This window comes from Neoarius graeffei, chromosome 17 (assembly GCF_027579695.1).
Source record: "Neoarius graeffei isolate fNeoGra1 chromosome 17, fNeoGra1.pri, whole genome shotgun sequence".
NCBI classification, from domain to species: domain Eukaryota; kingdom Metazoa; phylum Chordata; class Actinopteri; order Siluriformes; family Ariidae; genus Neoarius; species Neoarius graeffei.
The window spans coordinates 36498840-36514099 of NC_083585.1; the positions used below are offsets into that span (position 1 = coordinate 36498840).

At 41.7% G+C, this 15260-nt stretch overlaps 1 protein-coding gene across 1 annotated transcript; it reads left to right on the forward strand.

Moving 5' to 3' along the window:
- Positions 1-3395: 3395 nt before the first annotated feature.
- Positions 3396-5977, forward strand: LOC132864703 (P2Y purinoceptor 14). The gene is made up of 2 exons (XM_060898119.1): positions 3396-3669; positions 4823-5977. The coding sequence occupies exon 2, from the start codon at positions 4825-4827 to the stop codon at positions 5866-5868; it is 1044 nt and encodes a 347-aa protein (XP_060754102.1). The 5' UTR covers positions 3396-3669; positions 4823-4824; the 3' UTR covers positions 5869-5977.
- The last annotated feature ends 9283 nt before the right edge of the window (positions 5978-15260 follow it).

The following is a 15260-nucleotide window of genomic DNA, read 5'->3' on the forward strand; positions in this document are numbered from 1 at the left end:
CACTCGACGAGTTTCACGTCTTTACGACAGATACTTAAATGTGTGTTAGGTATTATTGTTGCAGTCTAAGCAGTCATTGTAGCAGCTAGATGAGCAAGAACCGAAAGGGTCTGTGCCATAAACCGTTATTTCTTCATGTCCAAAATGGCGGTTGCGTTTACGAAGGTCACGTGAGTGAAAAGGGTCTATAGGCTATGTCGCGTGACGCTGCGTTAGACACGGCAACGATAGAGATAGAGGCTGAGAGATTTTAGATGACATTAGACAAATGTGAATTTTATTGGGGGGAAATACAGATGACATGTGGATGTGGACGCTGCGTTTTACATTGATCACTGCTCAAATTCAGCGTAGTCCAATTTGAAATTTCTGAAAAAAATACCGAGGACATGACCTCGGTGTCCTCAATGGTAGTTACGGCCATGCAGATGGCCCCTCTCCTCTTTAGTCCAGAGGACACGACGTCCATGGTTTCCAAAAAGAATTTCAAATTTCGATTCATCTAGCCACAGGACACTTTTCCCCTTTGCCTCAGTCCATTTTAAATGAGTTTTGGCCCAGAGAAGACGGTGGCATTTCTGGATCATGTTCACGTATGGCTTCTTCTTTGCATGATAGAGTTTGAACCTGTATTTGTGGTTGACACAGCACACTGTGTTCACAGACAATGATTTCTGGAAGTGTTCCTGAGCCCATGCAGTGATTTCCATTACAGAATCATACCTGTTTTTAATGCAGTGCTGCTTGAGGGCCCGAAGATCATGGGCATCCAATACTGATTTTGGGCCTTGTTCCTTGGGCACAGAGATTTTTCTGGATTCTCGGAATCTTTTGATTATATTATGTACTGTAGATGATGAGATATTCAAAGTCTTCGCAATTTTATGTTGAAGAACATTATTCTGAAATTGTTCCACAATTTCTGGCCGCAGTTTTTGGCAGAGCGGTGAACCCCTCCCTGTCTTTACTTCTGAGAGACTCAGGCTACATCCACATGACAACGGCAACGAGATGTTATTTAAAAAAATATCGCGTCCAAATGGGCAATGATCAGTAAAATATCAGGTCCATATGGCAACACAACGCTTGCTGAAAACGATGCAATACACATGCCACACCTCTAGGGGCGCTGTAAGACGGTCCCTTCGGAGACACCAGAACAATAGAAGAAGTAAGGATGCATGCGCATAAACTATTATGCGCGAGACTTCATATTAGCCACAAAGTCAGAAAAATCTGTTCGTAAAATTACATTATAATGACCAAATACAATGAAAAGTATTTTTCCAGTCTCACCTGTGAAAGGTAATCCCATGTGATCTCGTTTGGACGGTAAACCTGTTGGTACAGTTAAATGCAGCACATGAATGAGGCATCTTTATTCTCCGCTTTGACCTATCCAATATGGCGGCGAGGATGACGTATGATTCTATGTGGAAGGCGGCGTCTTTAATGATCCGGAATAAATTGAATGCTACACGTTGATGGATTAATTTGTTCTCCTACGCCCTTTTTGAGGAATGTATTGTAGGACTTAAACCAACATCTGAAGAGGTGAGATCGCTCCTTTTTTTCCCTATTTTTGCTGGCGGGATTGACTCTGCCCTAAGAGCTATTCTCTCTCTCCCTCTCTCTCTCTCTCTCTCTCTCTCTCTCACTTTGCACCATTACACAATAAATATTCACAGTGAAAATATTTTGTAAGCGTGTTTCATGAACCAAGTTATAGGATTTGTTGACAACTCGCATCAAGTTCGTTACACTTCTACCCGGCGTGAAGCACATGTGGTTGTGACGTCATCGTAAACAAATCCGTTCTACTCATCCAGACGACTTCGCAACGGCAACATTGCCAGATCTTTCCACTCTGGAACCCGTTCTCAAAAGATTGCGTTTTGGGGCACCCAAAACGCCGGTGCCGTGTGGACGCCAGGCCGAAACGATAAACAATTGTATCGGATTCACCTGAATCCGTTGCCGTGTGGACAGGGCCTCAGCTTCCCCAAGATGCTCTTTTTATACCCAATCATGCTAATGACCTGTTGCCAATTAACCTAATTGGTTGCAAAATGTTCCTCCAGCTGTTTCTTTTTAGTACCACTTACTTTTCCAGCCTTTTGTTGCCCCGTCCCAGCTTTGCTGAGACGTCTTGCTGCCATCAAATTCAGAGTGAGCTAATATTTAAAAAAATATATATATATTTATCCATCCATCCATCCATTATCTGTAGCCGCTTATCCTGTCCTACAGGGTCGCAGGCAAGCTGGAGCCTATCCCAGCTGACTACGGGCGAAAGGCGGGGTACAACCTGGACAAGTCGCCAGGTCATCACAGGGCTGACACATAGACACAGACAACCATTCACACTCACATTCACACCTACGGTCAATTTAGAGTCACCAGTTAACCTAACCTGCATGTCTTTGGACTGTGGGGGAAACCGGAGCACCCGGAGGAAACCCACGCGGACATGGGGAGAACATGCAAACTCCACACAGAAAGGCCCTCGCCGGCCACAGGGCTCGAACCCGGACCCTCTTGCTGTGAGGCAACAGCGCTAACCACTACACCACCGTGCCGCCCCATACACATATATATATATACACACACACACTGTATATAGTAAATAAATAGCAAGCACATCTGCATTTTTGTTTATATATATATATATATATATATATATATATATCATCTCTCATTATCTCTAGCCGCTTTATCCTGTTCTACAGGGTCGCAGGCAAGCTGGAGCCTATCCCAGCTGACTACGGGCGAAAGGCGGGGTACACCCTGGACAAGTCGCCAGGTCATCACAGGGCTGACACATAGACACAGATAACCATTCACACTCACATTCACACCTATGGTCAGTTTAGAGTCACCAGTTAACCTAACCTGCATGTCTTTGGACTGTGGGGGAAACCGGAGCACCCGGAGGAAACCCACGCGGACACGGGGAGAACATGCAAACTCCACACAGAAAGGCCCTCGCCGGCCACAGGGCTCGAACCCGGACCCTCTTGCTGTGAGGCAACAGCGCTAACCACTACACCACCGTGCCGCCCCATACACATATATATATATATATATATATATATATATACACACACACACACACTATATATAGTAAATAAATAGCAAGCACATCTGCATTTTTGTTTATATATATATATATATATATATATATATATATATATATATATATATATATATATAAAACAAAAAATGCAGATGTGCTTAATATTTATTTTGGTCTAAAATTAGCTGGTATATTGCAAGAAGGAACGAACATCCCTCACTAACTTCCACCGAGCTCTGCAGGAAATGTTTCTGGTGAAGACAGACAGAACAGGAACATGTGTAGGAGATGTGTCAAACCTGAGCAAAGATGGAGTTTGCAGCTGCCATGAAAGACAACCAGAAAAAGGCTGGAGCATGTTTGGGTTTTCGTTTGGACTGAAAACCTCACCCAAGGGATTACAGAAACAGAAATAGAAGTAAAACCGCAAGCTCGGTGGAAGCATTATCATGCTCAGGAAGTGTTTATAAGTAAAGTCCACCCACAAAGAAGCAAGCTACATCTGTTCTCTGTTTCACTCATGTCTCATAGACCTGATCGACCACAGTGACAAACTTAATCTCATCACAGTTTGCCTGTTCACTGCTCTCAAGGTTAGTATCATTTTATGACTTCTGAACTTTTACAATTTTCAAAATTTCTATTTTATTATAATTTGATGAGCTCACTAAAATGTTGGTCTTGTAGGGCAGCACTAATGTATATAAGGGCACAAGTATTGCTTGATGTGATAATGCAAAAAAAAAACCACCATTGCTATTTTTTTTTTGCAAAGCACTGAGTAATTTTTGTTAGCTACCATTATATTAGAGCCAAAAAAACTTATATTCATTCAACTGAAGAACAATAGGCTTTAGTGGTTTGACTGCTGCTTTAAGCAAATTTGTATACCGGTAATGGTTATGTTCTTTTCGGTTTATATTTGCTTATACACAGAGCTCTAGTACAATGTTCCATGGTACTCTATTTGAATGTATTTGCTTGTTTTCATGCATTCCATATTTCCATTTGGATTTTGGATGATATAACATCGCTGATAACTTCCAGAGACTCAGTGAAGTTTATAGTTTGAGACCATACATACTATTTATAACTGCAAGCCATATTTATATGAAAAGAATAGACATCACTGACAAGATTTCCAAAATTCTTTCAAAAAAAGACTTTAACCCCAGTGTTCCTGTAACAGCATAAACCTCAGCTAAAACCATGTCCAAATAATTTAACCTCTCTCTGATGTTTATATTTCCTCAGCTGTCAGCAGCTTCCTTTCTGGAAGAGCTTAGTGACAAATTTCCACATTAAATGGACTACGTAGTTATATGTAAACAGATTTTAACAAACAAAAGTGCTCAGACCGTGCTTTGCAAACATAATCTTTTCCATTTTTCACACAAAACCTTTAAACTGTGTCCTTCAAGAACTTGTGCAGATTTTTTTTCATTCACAGAAAGTGATTCTCTATCACTGTATAATTTCTCCTGACAGTATAACATTGACAAGACTAGCTAAAAAAGCTGCTCAATATGGAGAAACGTGAAGCAAAAGTCTCAGTGCCACAAATGTGCAATATGACAGTGCTTCCAGAAATTATTTTCATTATGTATTTCTTTTTAAGCTGTCCTGAAGTGATAGAAAGGAAATGTGTCAATAATATGGTTGCTATACAGGAAACCTTTGAAAAAATTACCATGCAAAAGGTTGTTCCTATGCACTTCATATCTACATGCTTGTGGTGTTTTTCAGGTATGAACTACACCAATACCACTCAGCCCCCTAGCTGCGGAGGCCTTCCACGTGGAAACAGCACAGATTTCAGCAGTGTATTTACACGAGATGTGCTCCCAGTGCTCTATGCTCTGATCTGTGCTGCTGGTCTGATCTTGAATGGTTTGGCAGCATGGACCTTCTTCAAAGTACCTAGCACTTCAGGCCTGGTGGTGTACCTGAAGAACATGGTGGTGGCTGACCTTCTCATGCTGTTCTCATTCCCTTGGCGTGTGGTCAATAACCTACGCTTGGGCGGATGGTACCTGAGACTGGTGGTGTGCCGCTACACAGCTGTGCTCTTCTACTTAGGCATGTATACAGGCATCATCTTCATGAGCCTCATCAGCCTGGAGCGCTATATCAAGATTGTGCATGCGTCCTCATGCACACCTGGGTCTTCCTCTTTATGTGCCTCCGCTTTCCTGCAGCAGGTGACCGTAGCCCGATGTCTGGTGCTTCTGTCCTGGATGCTGATGCTACTCTGCATGATCCCCAACACACTACTGACCAACAAGCCTGCTGGAGAGGGCTGCTCCTGCATGGACCTGAAAAGTGAGCTCGGACGCCGCTGGCATGACATCTCTGTTCACTCTGCTGTGGCCATCTTCTGGGTGACACTTGTAATCATGTTGTACTGCTATTCTTCCATAGCCTGGCAGGTGTACCGCTCCTACCGAAGAGTAAAGCGGGGCAGTAGCAAAGCAAGCCGCAAATCTAACCAAAGTATTTTCAGCTTGCTGGCTGTGTTTTTTCTCTGCTTTGTGCCATATCATGTTTGTCGAGTGCCTTACACACTGAGCCAGAGGTTCAACACCAGTCTGAGCACTCAAACCCAATACCATCTCTTCCAGGCCAAAGAGGCCACACTATTCATGGCTTCATTTAATGTGTGTCTAGACCCCTTGGTCTACTTCCTCATGTGTCGGACCTTTCGAGAGTTGCTGCTGCGCAAGCTCTCCACTCCAGAGGCTGTTAATGGAGTTCCCTCTGTAAGCAACAGACTAAGCACAAGTAATTTGTAGAGAAGAAATGGAAACAAGAAGAGGAATTGATGGACACCAAGGTGGTTAAAGCGGATCACATACACAGTGCTAGACCAAAAACAAAATCAGTGCAGGAGCAGTGCTACAGTGGTGCTTGAAAGTTTGTGAACCCTTTAGAATTTTCTATATTTCTGCATAAATATGACCCAAAATATCATCAGATTTTCACACAAGTCCTAAAAGTAGATAAAGAGAACCCAGTTAAACAAATGAGACAAAAATATTATACTTGCTCGTTTATTTATTGAGGAAAATAATCCAATATTACATATCTGTGAGTGGCAAAAGTATGTGAACCTCTAGGATTAGCAGTTAATTTGAAGGTGAAATTAGAGTCAGGTGTTTTCAATCAATGGGATGACAATCAGGTGTTAGTGGGCACCCTGTTTTATTTAAAGAACAGGGATCTATCAAAGTCTAATCTTCACAACACATGTTTGTGGAAGTGTATCATGGCACGAACAAAGGAGATTTCTGAGGACCTCAGAAAAAGCGTTGTTGATACTCATCAAGCTGGCAAAGGTTACAAAACCATCTCTAAAGAGTTTGGACTCCACCAATCCACAGTCAGACAGATTGTGTACAAATGGAGGAAATTCAAGACTGTTGTTACCCTCCCCAGGAGTTGTCGACCAACAAAGATCACTCCAAGAGCAAGGCGTGTAATAGTTGGCGAGATCACAAACGACCCCAGGGTAACTTCTAAGCAACTGAAGGCCTCTCTCACATTGGCTAATGTTAATGTTCATGAGTCCACCATCAGGAAAACACTGAACAATAATGGTGTGCATGGCAGGGTTGCAAGAAGAAAGCCACTGCTCTCCAAAAAGAACATTGCTGCTCGTCTGCAGTTTGCTAAAGATCACGTGGACAAGCCAGAAGGCTATTGGAAAAATGTTTTGTGGATGGATGAGACCAAAATAGATCTTTTGGTTTAAATGTGTAGCATTATGTTTGGAGAAAGGAAAACACTGCATTCCAGCGGAAGAACCTTATCCCATCTGTGAAACATGGTGGTGGTAGTATCATGGTTTGGGCCTGTTTTGCTGCATCTGGGCCAGGACGGCTTGCCATCATTGATGGAACAATGAATTCTGAATTATACCAGCGAATTCTGAAGGAAAATGTCAGGACATCTGTCCATGAACTGAATCTCAAGAGAAGGTGTGTCATGCAACAAGACAACAACCCTAAGCACACAAGTCGTTCTACCAAAGAATGGTTAAAGAAGAATAAAGTTAATGTTTTGGAATGGCCAAGTCAAAGTCCTGACCTTAATCCAATCAAAATGTTGTGGAAGGACCTGAAGTGAGCAGTTCATGTGAGGAAACCCACCAACATCCCAGAGTTGAAGCTGTTCTGTATGGAGTAATGGGCTAAAATTCCTCCAAGCCGGTGTGCAGGACTGATCAAGTTACCAGAAATGTTTAGCTGCAGTTATTGCTGCACAAGGGGGTCACACCAGATACTGAAAGAAAAGGTTCACATACTTTTGCCACTCACAGATATGTAATATTGGCTCATTTTCCTCAATAAATAAATGACCAAGTATAATATTTTTGTCTCATTTGTTTAACTGGGTTCTCTTTATCTACTTTTAGGACTTGTGTGAAAATCTGATGATGTTTTAGGTCATATTTATGCAGAAATATAGAAAATTCTAAAGGGTTCACAAACTTTCAAGCACCACTGTAGGTGTTCCAGTTTCTGTCTCATTTTGCAAAGCCACTGTGACTGAAACAGAAATGTGACCAAAGCCAAAACCAAATCATTTAATTACTAAAAAGTCACAATATTCACCAAAAAGACTTAAAAAAAAATCTTAAATTACCTTATCAGCCCATTAGCTTTATCAGACTGAATAACGCTGGACCATCTGTACGACTTTGTAACAAAATTTGGTTTTGCATGATATAAAAACAGGTGGCATGGTGGTGTAGTGGTTAGTGCTGTCGCCTCACAGCAAGAAGGTCCGGGTTCGAGCCCCGTGGCTGGCGAGGGCCTTTCTGTGCGGAGTTTGCATGTTCTCCCCGTGTCCGCGTGGGTTTCCTCCGGGTGCTCCGGTTTCCCCCACAGTCCAAAGACATGCAGGTTAGGTTAACTGGTGACTCTAAATTGACCGTAGGTGTGAATGTGAATGGTTGTCTGTGTCTATGTGTCAGCCCTGTGATGACCTGGCGACTTGTCCAGGGTGTACCCCGCCTTTCACCCGTAGTCAGCTGGGATAGGCTCCAGCTTGCCTGCGACCCTGTAGAACAGGATAAAGCGGCTAGAGATAATGAGATGAGATCCTCTTTAAAGCAGTAATGAAATGTATACACTGCAGAAAACTGAATTTGAGGAGAAAATTACTTAATACTGGTGAAATTATCTTGCTGCATGGACATAACTTTACTTGACAAGACATCTTGGAATAAGTTGTTTGCAATCTAGAACTAGGTTTCATAATCTCAGAATTGGTGTCTTCTCATAGGAAATGCTAGATCGTTTCAACTATTTTCAAGATATTTTCTCTTGCTAAGATATCATTTTTTGCAGTGTAATGAAAAGTTATTTTTGAGATTGTACATGCAGATTCGTAAAAACTATTTTTATATATTAAACAATTCCATAAATAAATGTGAGTGTATACGTTACATAATTTGATTTGGTACATAAAATTTTTCCTCCTTGTTCTCCAGTTTCCTCCCACCTCCTAAAAACACGCCAGAAGGTGAATTGGCTCAGATAAATTGTCTGTAGATGTGAAAGTGTGTGAATGTGTGTATCATAATTTCGTCGAGGATTCCAGGTGGTGTTTTGTGCTCATATTTTGAAAGGATCTTTATGGTCATTCTTATACTGCTTATAAACATTTTTCTTTTTTTGTATTAAATATCAGGGAACTGACATCTGTTATATGTTTTATAATGTGTCTGTAGTCTGTTAGGATTCCCCAGCGTAATTACTGCATTAGACTGCATACACTATTCACTATTAGAGCGGTCCTGTGGGTGCATCAGTCTGACTACATTAAGAGGAAGTCAATGATATATCATCGATGTTCAAGGAGACTATTAATTTAAAAACTTCCTGAAAACTGTAGTAGTAACAAAGTGGGCTGAAAGAGAACTTGAATCTAGACCTTTTCCCCCTGTTTACATGACCTGCACTCAACTCCTGATGAACAGAATTAGTTCATTGGTTAGGTTAGGATTAGGTTACTTCATGACTCATATTCCCAATATTAGGTCACCACTTCGAGCTTGGTGTGAATACATTACTATATATGGATTTGTTTTCAACACATTTTTGACAATGTTTTGACATTCTTCTAACTGTAGTTTATTTTAATTAGCTGCTTTTATGCTTGAATAAAAGCACATGGAGTCTCCATATTCAAAGCCACTGCCTGCACCTCAGGGTTAATTTAACCCTTACTGTATATTGTGTTCGGGTCAAAATTGACCCGTTTTCAAGTTCAAGTTTGTAAAAAGTACCATTTGGATTTTTGTACTGGAATGAGGCTTCATCTAATCCTCAGACACATCTGATTAAATGCAGCAAAATTGATTTTCACCATTTTAGTAAATTCTAAAGGTTTCAAAATAAAAAAGTTACATTTGTGGTGTTACGGGTCAAAAATGACCCGGCAGAGAAGACTGGCTGTTCTATGCATCACTTAAAAGCTATGGGTTGCTCTGGGGATCAATTATGGCCCAATATGCCCAGTTATGGCCCACATCTCACACACACACACACACACACACACACACACACACACACACACACACACACACACAAAGACAGAAACACACACATGCATGCAGGTGTGTGCACGTACACACACACACACACACACACACACACACAGGCCCCCTTCACACACACATGCACAGACAGAGAGACACAGGAACACACATGCATGCAGGCGCACACACACACACCGGCCCCCTACATCACCACCCCCCACGTGAACTCAAACTTTCTGGCAGCATATTGATACCCTCTGTAGGATGGGATATTATCAGTTGAATTCTGTAGGAGCATCAGTCAACATGAGCAAGAGGTATACTGTTCATGAGGCGCTGGATCACATCTTTGGTCATGACAGCGATCCTGAAGACAGAGGGGAAAGTGAAGCTGAAGGGGATGTGTCTGAGGATGAGGTTCAGCTTGACCCTGAACAAGACCAAACATCTGAGGAGGAGGATCCAGATGTCACAGATGCTGAAAGAGAGGTGTTCAAGTCAAGAAGAGGTGACATTTCATGGTCATCAAGCCCTCTTCAAACCCAATGCAGGGCACCAAGGGAGAACATCCTCAGAATGACTCCAGGTCCTACCAGATACGCTGTGTCACACGCCCAAGACATCAAGTCAACGTTTGAACTGTTCTTATCAGAGCCCCCCTACCGAGTCTGATGGACATATACACAAAGAGGGTGGGAGCTAGGGCCAGGAAAATCATGCAGGATGCCTCACACCCAAACTCTAACCTCTTTACCCTGCTGAATTCGGGCAGACGACTACGAAGTCTCCATGCACGAACAGAGAGACTGAGGAAGAGTTTTTATCCACAGGCAGTTAGACTGCTAAACTCAGTACATTTTAAATAATCCCTTTTACTACAGTTTTTATATCAGTGTTAGAGGACTCATTTTCCTCTTTTTAACTGTGCACATTTCATTTTTATCTTGTTGTTATCCCCAGGCTATTTTAACTTACTCATTAGTATTTTAGACTTATTTTTTACATGTCATGCTTCAGGAGTCATCTTTTACTTTTCTAGTGCGGTTACTTATTTGCATATGTTGTTTTTATTCTTATTTATTTATTTATCTCATTATCTGTAGCCGCTTTATCCTTCTACAGGGTCGCAGGCAAGCTGGAGCCTATCCCAGCTGACTACGGGCGAAAGGCAGGGTACACCCTGGACAAGTCGCCAGATCATCACAGGGCTGACACATAGACACAGACAACCATTCACACTCACATTCACACCTACGGTCAATTTAGAGTCACCAGTTAACCTAACCTGCATGTCTTTGGACTGTGGAGGAAACCGGAGCACCCAGAGGAAACCCACGCGGACACGGGGAGAACATGCAAACTCCACACAGAAAGGCCCTCGCCGGCCCCGGGGCTCGAACCCAGGACCTTCTTGCTGTGAGGCGACAGCACTAACCACTACACCACCGTGCCACCACTTATTTATTTATTTATTTATTTATTTATTTATATGCTGAGCTGATGACCCCTTTAACATTTCACTACATGTAAAATGTATGTGACAAATAAAAGCACTTGACTTGACTTGACTTTCCATGACCTCTTCAGATTATCCTACTCGAGATGACCAACATGGAAGGGAGAAGAGTGTTTGGTGATTAGTGTTGCCACCTGTCCCGGTTTTTCCTGATTGTCCCGGATTTTCATGGTCTGTCCCGGAAAAAATTCGGGACACTGAATGTCCCGGTTTTTTGTACATAATGGGCAAAATGTGTATTTCAACTTGCGAGCCAGCTGAGAACCAGTTTGCTTTTCCAAGCTCGCCGTGCTAAGCGGAGCCACGTCATTACGTCACTGAATACGTCATTGCGTCGCTGTATACGTCACTTACGTCGCTGTATACGTCAGTTACGGCGCTACGTTTGCATAAATCTTGGCGCGAATATCAAAGCAAAAACAACACGGAAGAAGCAGCAGCAACAACAACAACAATAATAATAATAATGGATGACTTCGCGTTTGTAGAGCTGCTGCTTCTCATCGCCTAAAAATGGCGATCTTTCGCGGTCTTTTTTATTGTTGTTGGTCTTAACAACTCCGCCCCCCCGCTGACGTAAGCGGTTCTTTCCTCTGGCCCAGCAGAGAGTTGGTGCTAGCCTGGAACCGGTTTTTCTGGCCCCAGAGCCAGTTCTTTGTCAGTGGAAACAGAAAACCCGGTTCCAAACTAAGCACTGGCCCCGAACCAGCCCTGGAACTGCTTTGGTGGAAAAGGGGCAATGGAGGATGCTTGGACTGATAAAAGAAACAGACTCTCTGTTGCAATGGTGAAGGCTGAGCTTCAAGTCAGGCTAAACTTTCAGTTGTCCTGTACTGAGTTCAAGACATTCATTGAAAATCAGCCAGGACTCATAGCAGCAGCAAAGAAAAACACCAAATATAAATGGAAGATTAGGTAAGGTTTTGGTGAATTAAATGAAATAGTGTAGTGTAGTACATACTCCTGTATGTACTGTATGTGCCCAGTTATATCAGTTACATGTCCTCCTATGTATTTGTTTAGCCAAGAGCAGCAGAGGCACAGGCAAGCACAAGCAAAGCACACACCACACTCTAAGCAATCAGGTAAGCTGTTTGACACTACACCTTACATTGTTACATTCAGGTATTCTTAGATACAATGAAAAATTAGATTATTTATTTTTATTCCACATAAGCAAACAAACAGAATTTAATTACAGTATGTATTCCCCTTTTACCTGTGCCCACTACTGCCCCCAGGTGTCCACAACCAAAAACTGTTGGAAATAAACCAAAATAATGAAGACCTGCTATATTATGTAAAGCAATTAACTAAACAAATAACTAGCAAAAGCGTCATTTTTACTAATTAGAGCAATACAATTTCAGCATAGAAGGGCGATTTTTGTCTTGGGTTAGATGTGCGAAGGGCGCCGTTGCTTACAAGCAAAAAGGTCGATTGGATGGTCGAAATGTCCAGGATTTTTGTCAGACACAGGTGGCAACCCTATTGGTGATAGCTGGATGCCTACATGGGACTGTTGCTTCTTGCGGGGGTGTACAGATCCTGTAATGAAGCTACTGCCAGCTTATGGGATAGTGAGTCAGGCCGCCCTATTTTTCGTGCCACAATGTCGCTTCAAGCCTTTCATGTATTATCAAGAGTGCTCCGCTTTGACAACAGGGAGACAAGAGTTGCTCGTCGTGTGAATGACAAGCTTGCTCCCATCAGGGATGTTTGGGACAAATGGGTGGAGAATTTACCCCTTACTGTATGTACAATCCTGGGCCAGAGGTGACAGTGGATGAACGGCTAGTCCCTTTCAGAGGCCGCTGTCCCTTCAGGCAGTATATGCCAAGCAAACCTGGAAAATATGGCCTCAAAATCTGGGCAGCATGTGATGCAAAAACCGCCTATGCATGGAATATGCAAATATATACCGGAACACCACAAATGTCACCATTGTTAATCATTTTAAATTTAAAAATAAAACACAAAGGTTTTTTTGGGTAGGTGTACTCTAATATCAGTTTATAAGACATTTACAGTTTATAATTACTCATTCTATGAGTAAAAGAAATATAATAAGTGAATTTAAACAGTTTTTGTAATTAAAAAACGAGTGGTATATTTTAAGATACAAGGTCTGTGGAGCCAACTAAAAAAAATTCCAACAATGGTTCCATGGATATGAATACATACTAAGTTAACAATGAGGTGAAAAACAATATTGGAAGAAAACTAGTGATTTTAAGCATTTTCAGGCTGATTTAAATCACGGGTCAAATTTGACCCGCTAACACTACAGATGTGAACAGCTTTCTAACACATTACAAGAGTTAAGGGGGTGAAGCAAAACCAGGGTCAGAATAATAATGGGATGCTAAAGTCCCACTTTAATTATTTAAGATTGTTAAATGTAAACCCAGCCAAGGCATATGACATAACACAGTGCTGCACAGTATAGCCATGATTAGGACGGAAAGACTTCCTGACTTGTTGGACCCCGTGAACACAGACCGATCAGAGGGCAGAGCTGTGAGACAGACCATTACAGAACAATTTTTTGTTGTGGATTCACGTTACCATTTTTTTTTATTCAGTCATTTGTCTTTTCTGCAAAGAAAAAGAGAAAAGGCTATATGCCATTAAGATTATTTGATAAGTACATTAAAGTACATTTCAACATGGGAATACTAACCCTTTTCAATACTCTAGCTGTTCAAATTTACAGTTTGATTTAATCAGTTTCCATGAGTTTATATTCCATGTCTAATTCTAGGGTTCGTTTGCATAGACTCTTTACATAAAAAAACACACTGGTGGCAGATGTTAAAGCGTTTAATAATTCCATGTTTATACTGTTTTATCTCTTAAGTCACTCTGATATGCCTAGAGGTGGAGATCCTCAGTTGGGAGGGAGGCTGTTACTGTATACCCTGTAGTTTAAGGAGGCAAAACTATATTTCTAGGAGACAGTGGAAACCTACCCAGAAGAGTAGAGGTTATTATAACCGTATAAGGTGGACTAAACCTGGAATGGGATCTTCAAAAAGCACAAAGGTGTGTGATGATTAGGTATCCACAAGTATTTGGCCTTGTTGTGTATTTCACTTAGCACTTTGTCACAGGCAAAGCAATCCATCCATTATCTCTAGCCGCTTTATCCTGTTCTACAGGGTCGCAGGCAAGCTGGAGCCTATCCCAGCTGACTACGGGCGAAAGGCGGGGTACACCCTGGACAAGTCGCCAGGTCATCACAGGGCTGACACATAGACACAAACAACCATTCACACTCACATTCACACCTACGGTCAATTTAGAGCCACCAATTAGCCTAACCTGCATGTCTTTGGACTGTGGGGGAAACCGGAGCACCCGGAGGAAACCCACGCGGACACAGGGAGAACATGCAAACTCCACACAGAAAGGCTCTCGTCAGCCACTGGGCTCGAACCCGGACCTTCTTGCTGTGAGGCAACAGTGCTAACCACTACACCACCGTGCCGCCCGGCAAAACAATCAAGACGATAAAAAGATTAAGACCATCAATTTTTATACAAGTATAGCCGATTTACCACTTTGTGTAATATCTTTTATTCTATCCACATTCACTGGATATGAGCAATCACATGCTCTGATTGGCTATCAGCTCATATATCATGAGTATATGATATGTACTACTGTACTAGGCTATCACCTCATACCGTATATCATGAGTAGAGAGAAACAAAATGGCAGAGCGTGTTGCTGAACCAACCGAGGGTAAAATAAAAACTCTACTCGAAAACAAAACCCCCTAAAAATACCAAAAAAAGCAACAAAAATATGAAATTAAAATATTTGATGCTAAGAATGTATCTTTTTTCCCCAAAAATTATTATTATAGCATTTTTCACAAATTGCTACTGTCATTTCACCGGTTTGTTAACATTCTAAGCAGAAATTATTTTATCTGACGTTTTGTATAAAGTTTTTATTTATCGAATTTGCAAAAAATAAAAATAAAAATGCTCCATTTCTCAAAATCCAGTGACTGTGGATAGAATAAAACAGTTATTCCACTCAATCTCATTGTACATGGGTTATAGCCAACTCGGCGCTACATACCTCCTCAACTATCAGCTCATGTATGACTTGAT

Bases quoted from the DNA above. Each gene is read 5' to 3' on its own strand.
- LOC132864703 (XM_060898119.1), top strand. From the start codon at position 4,825: ATGAACTACACCAATACCACTCAGCCCCCTAGCTGCGGAGGCCTTCCA.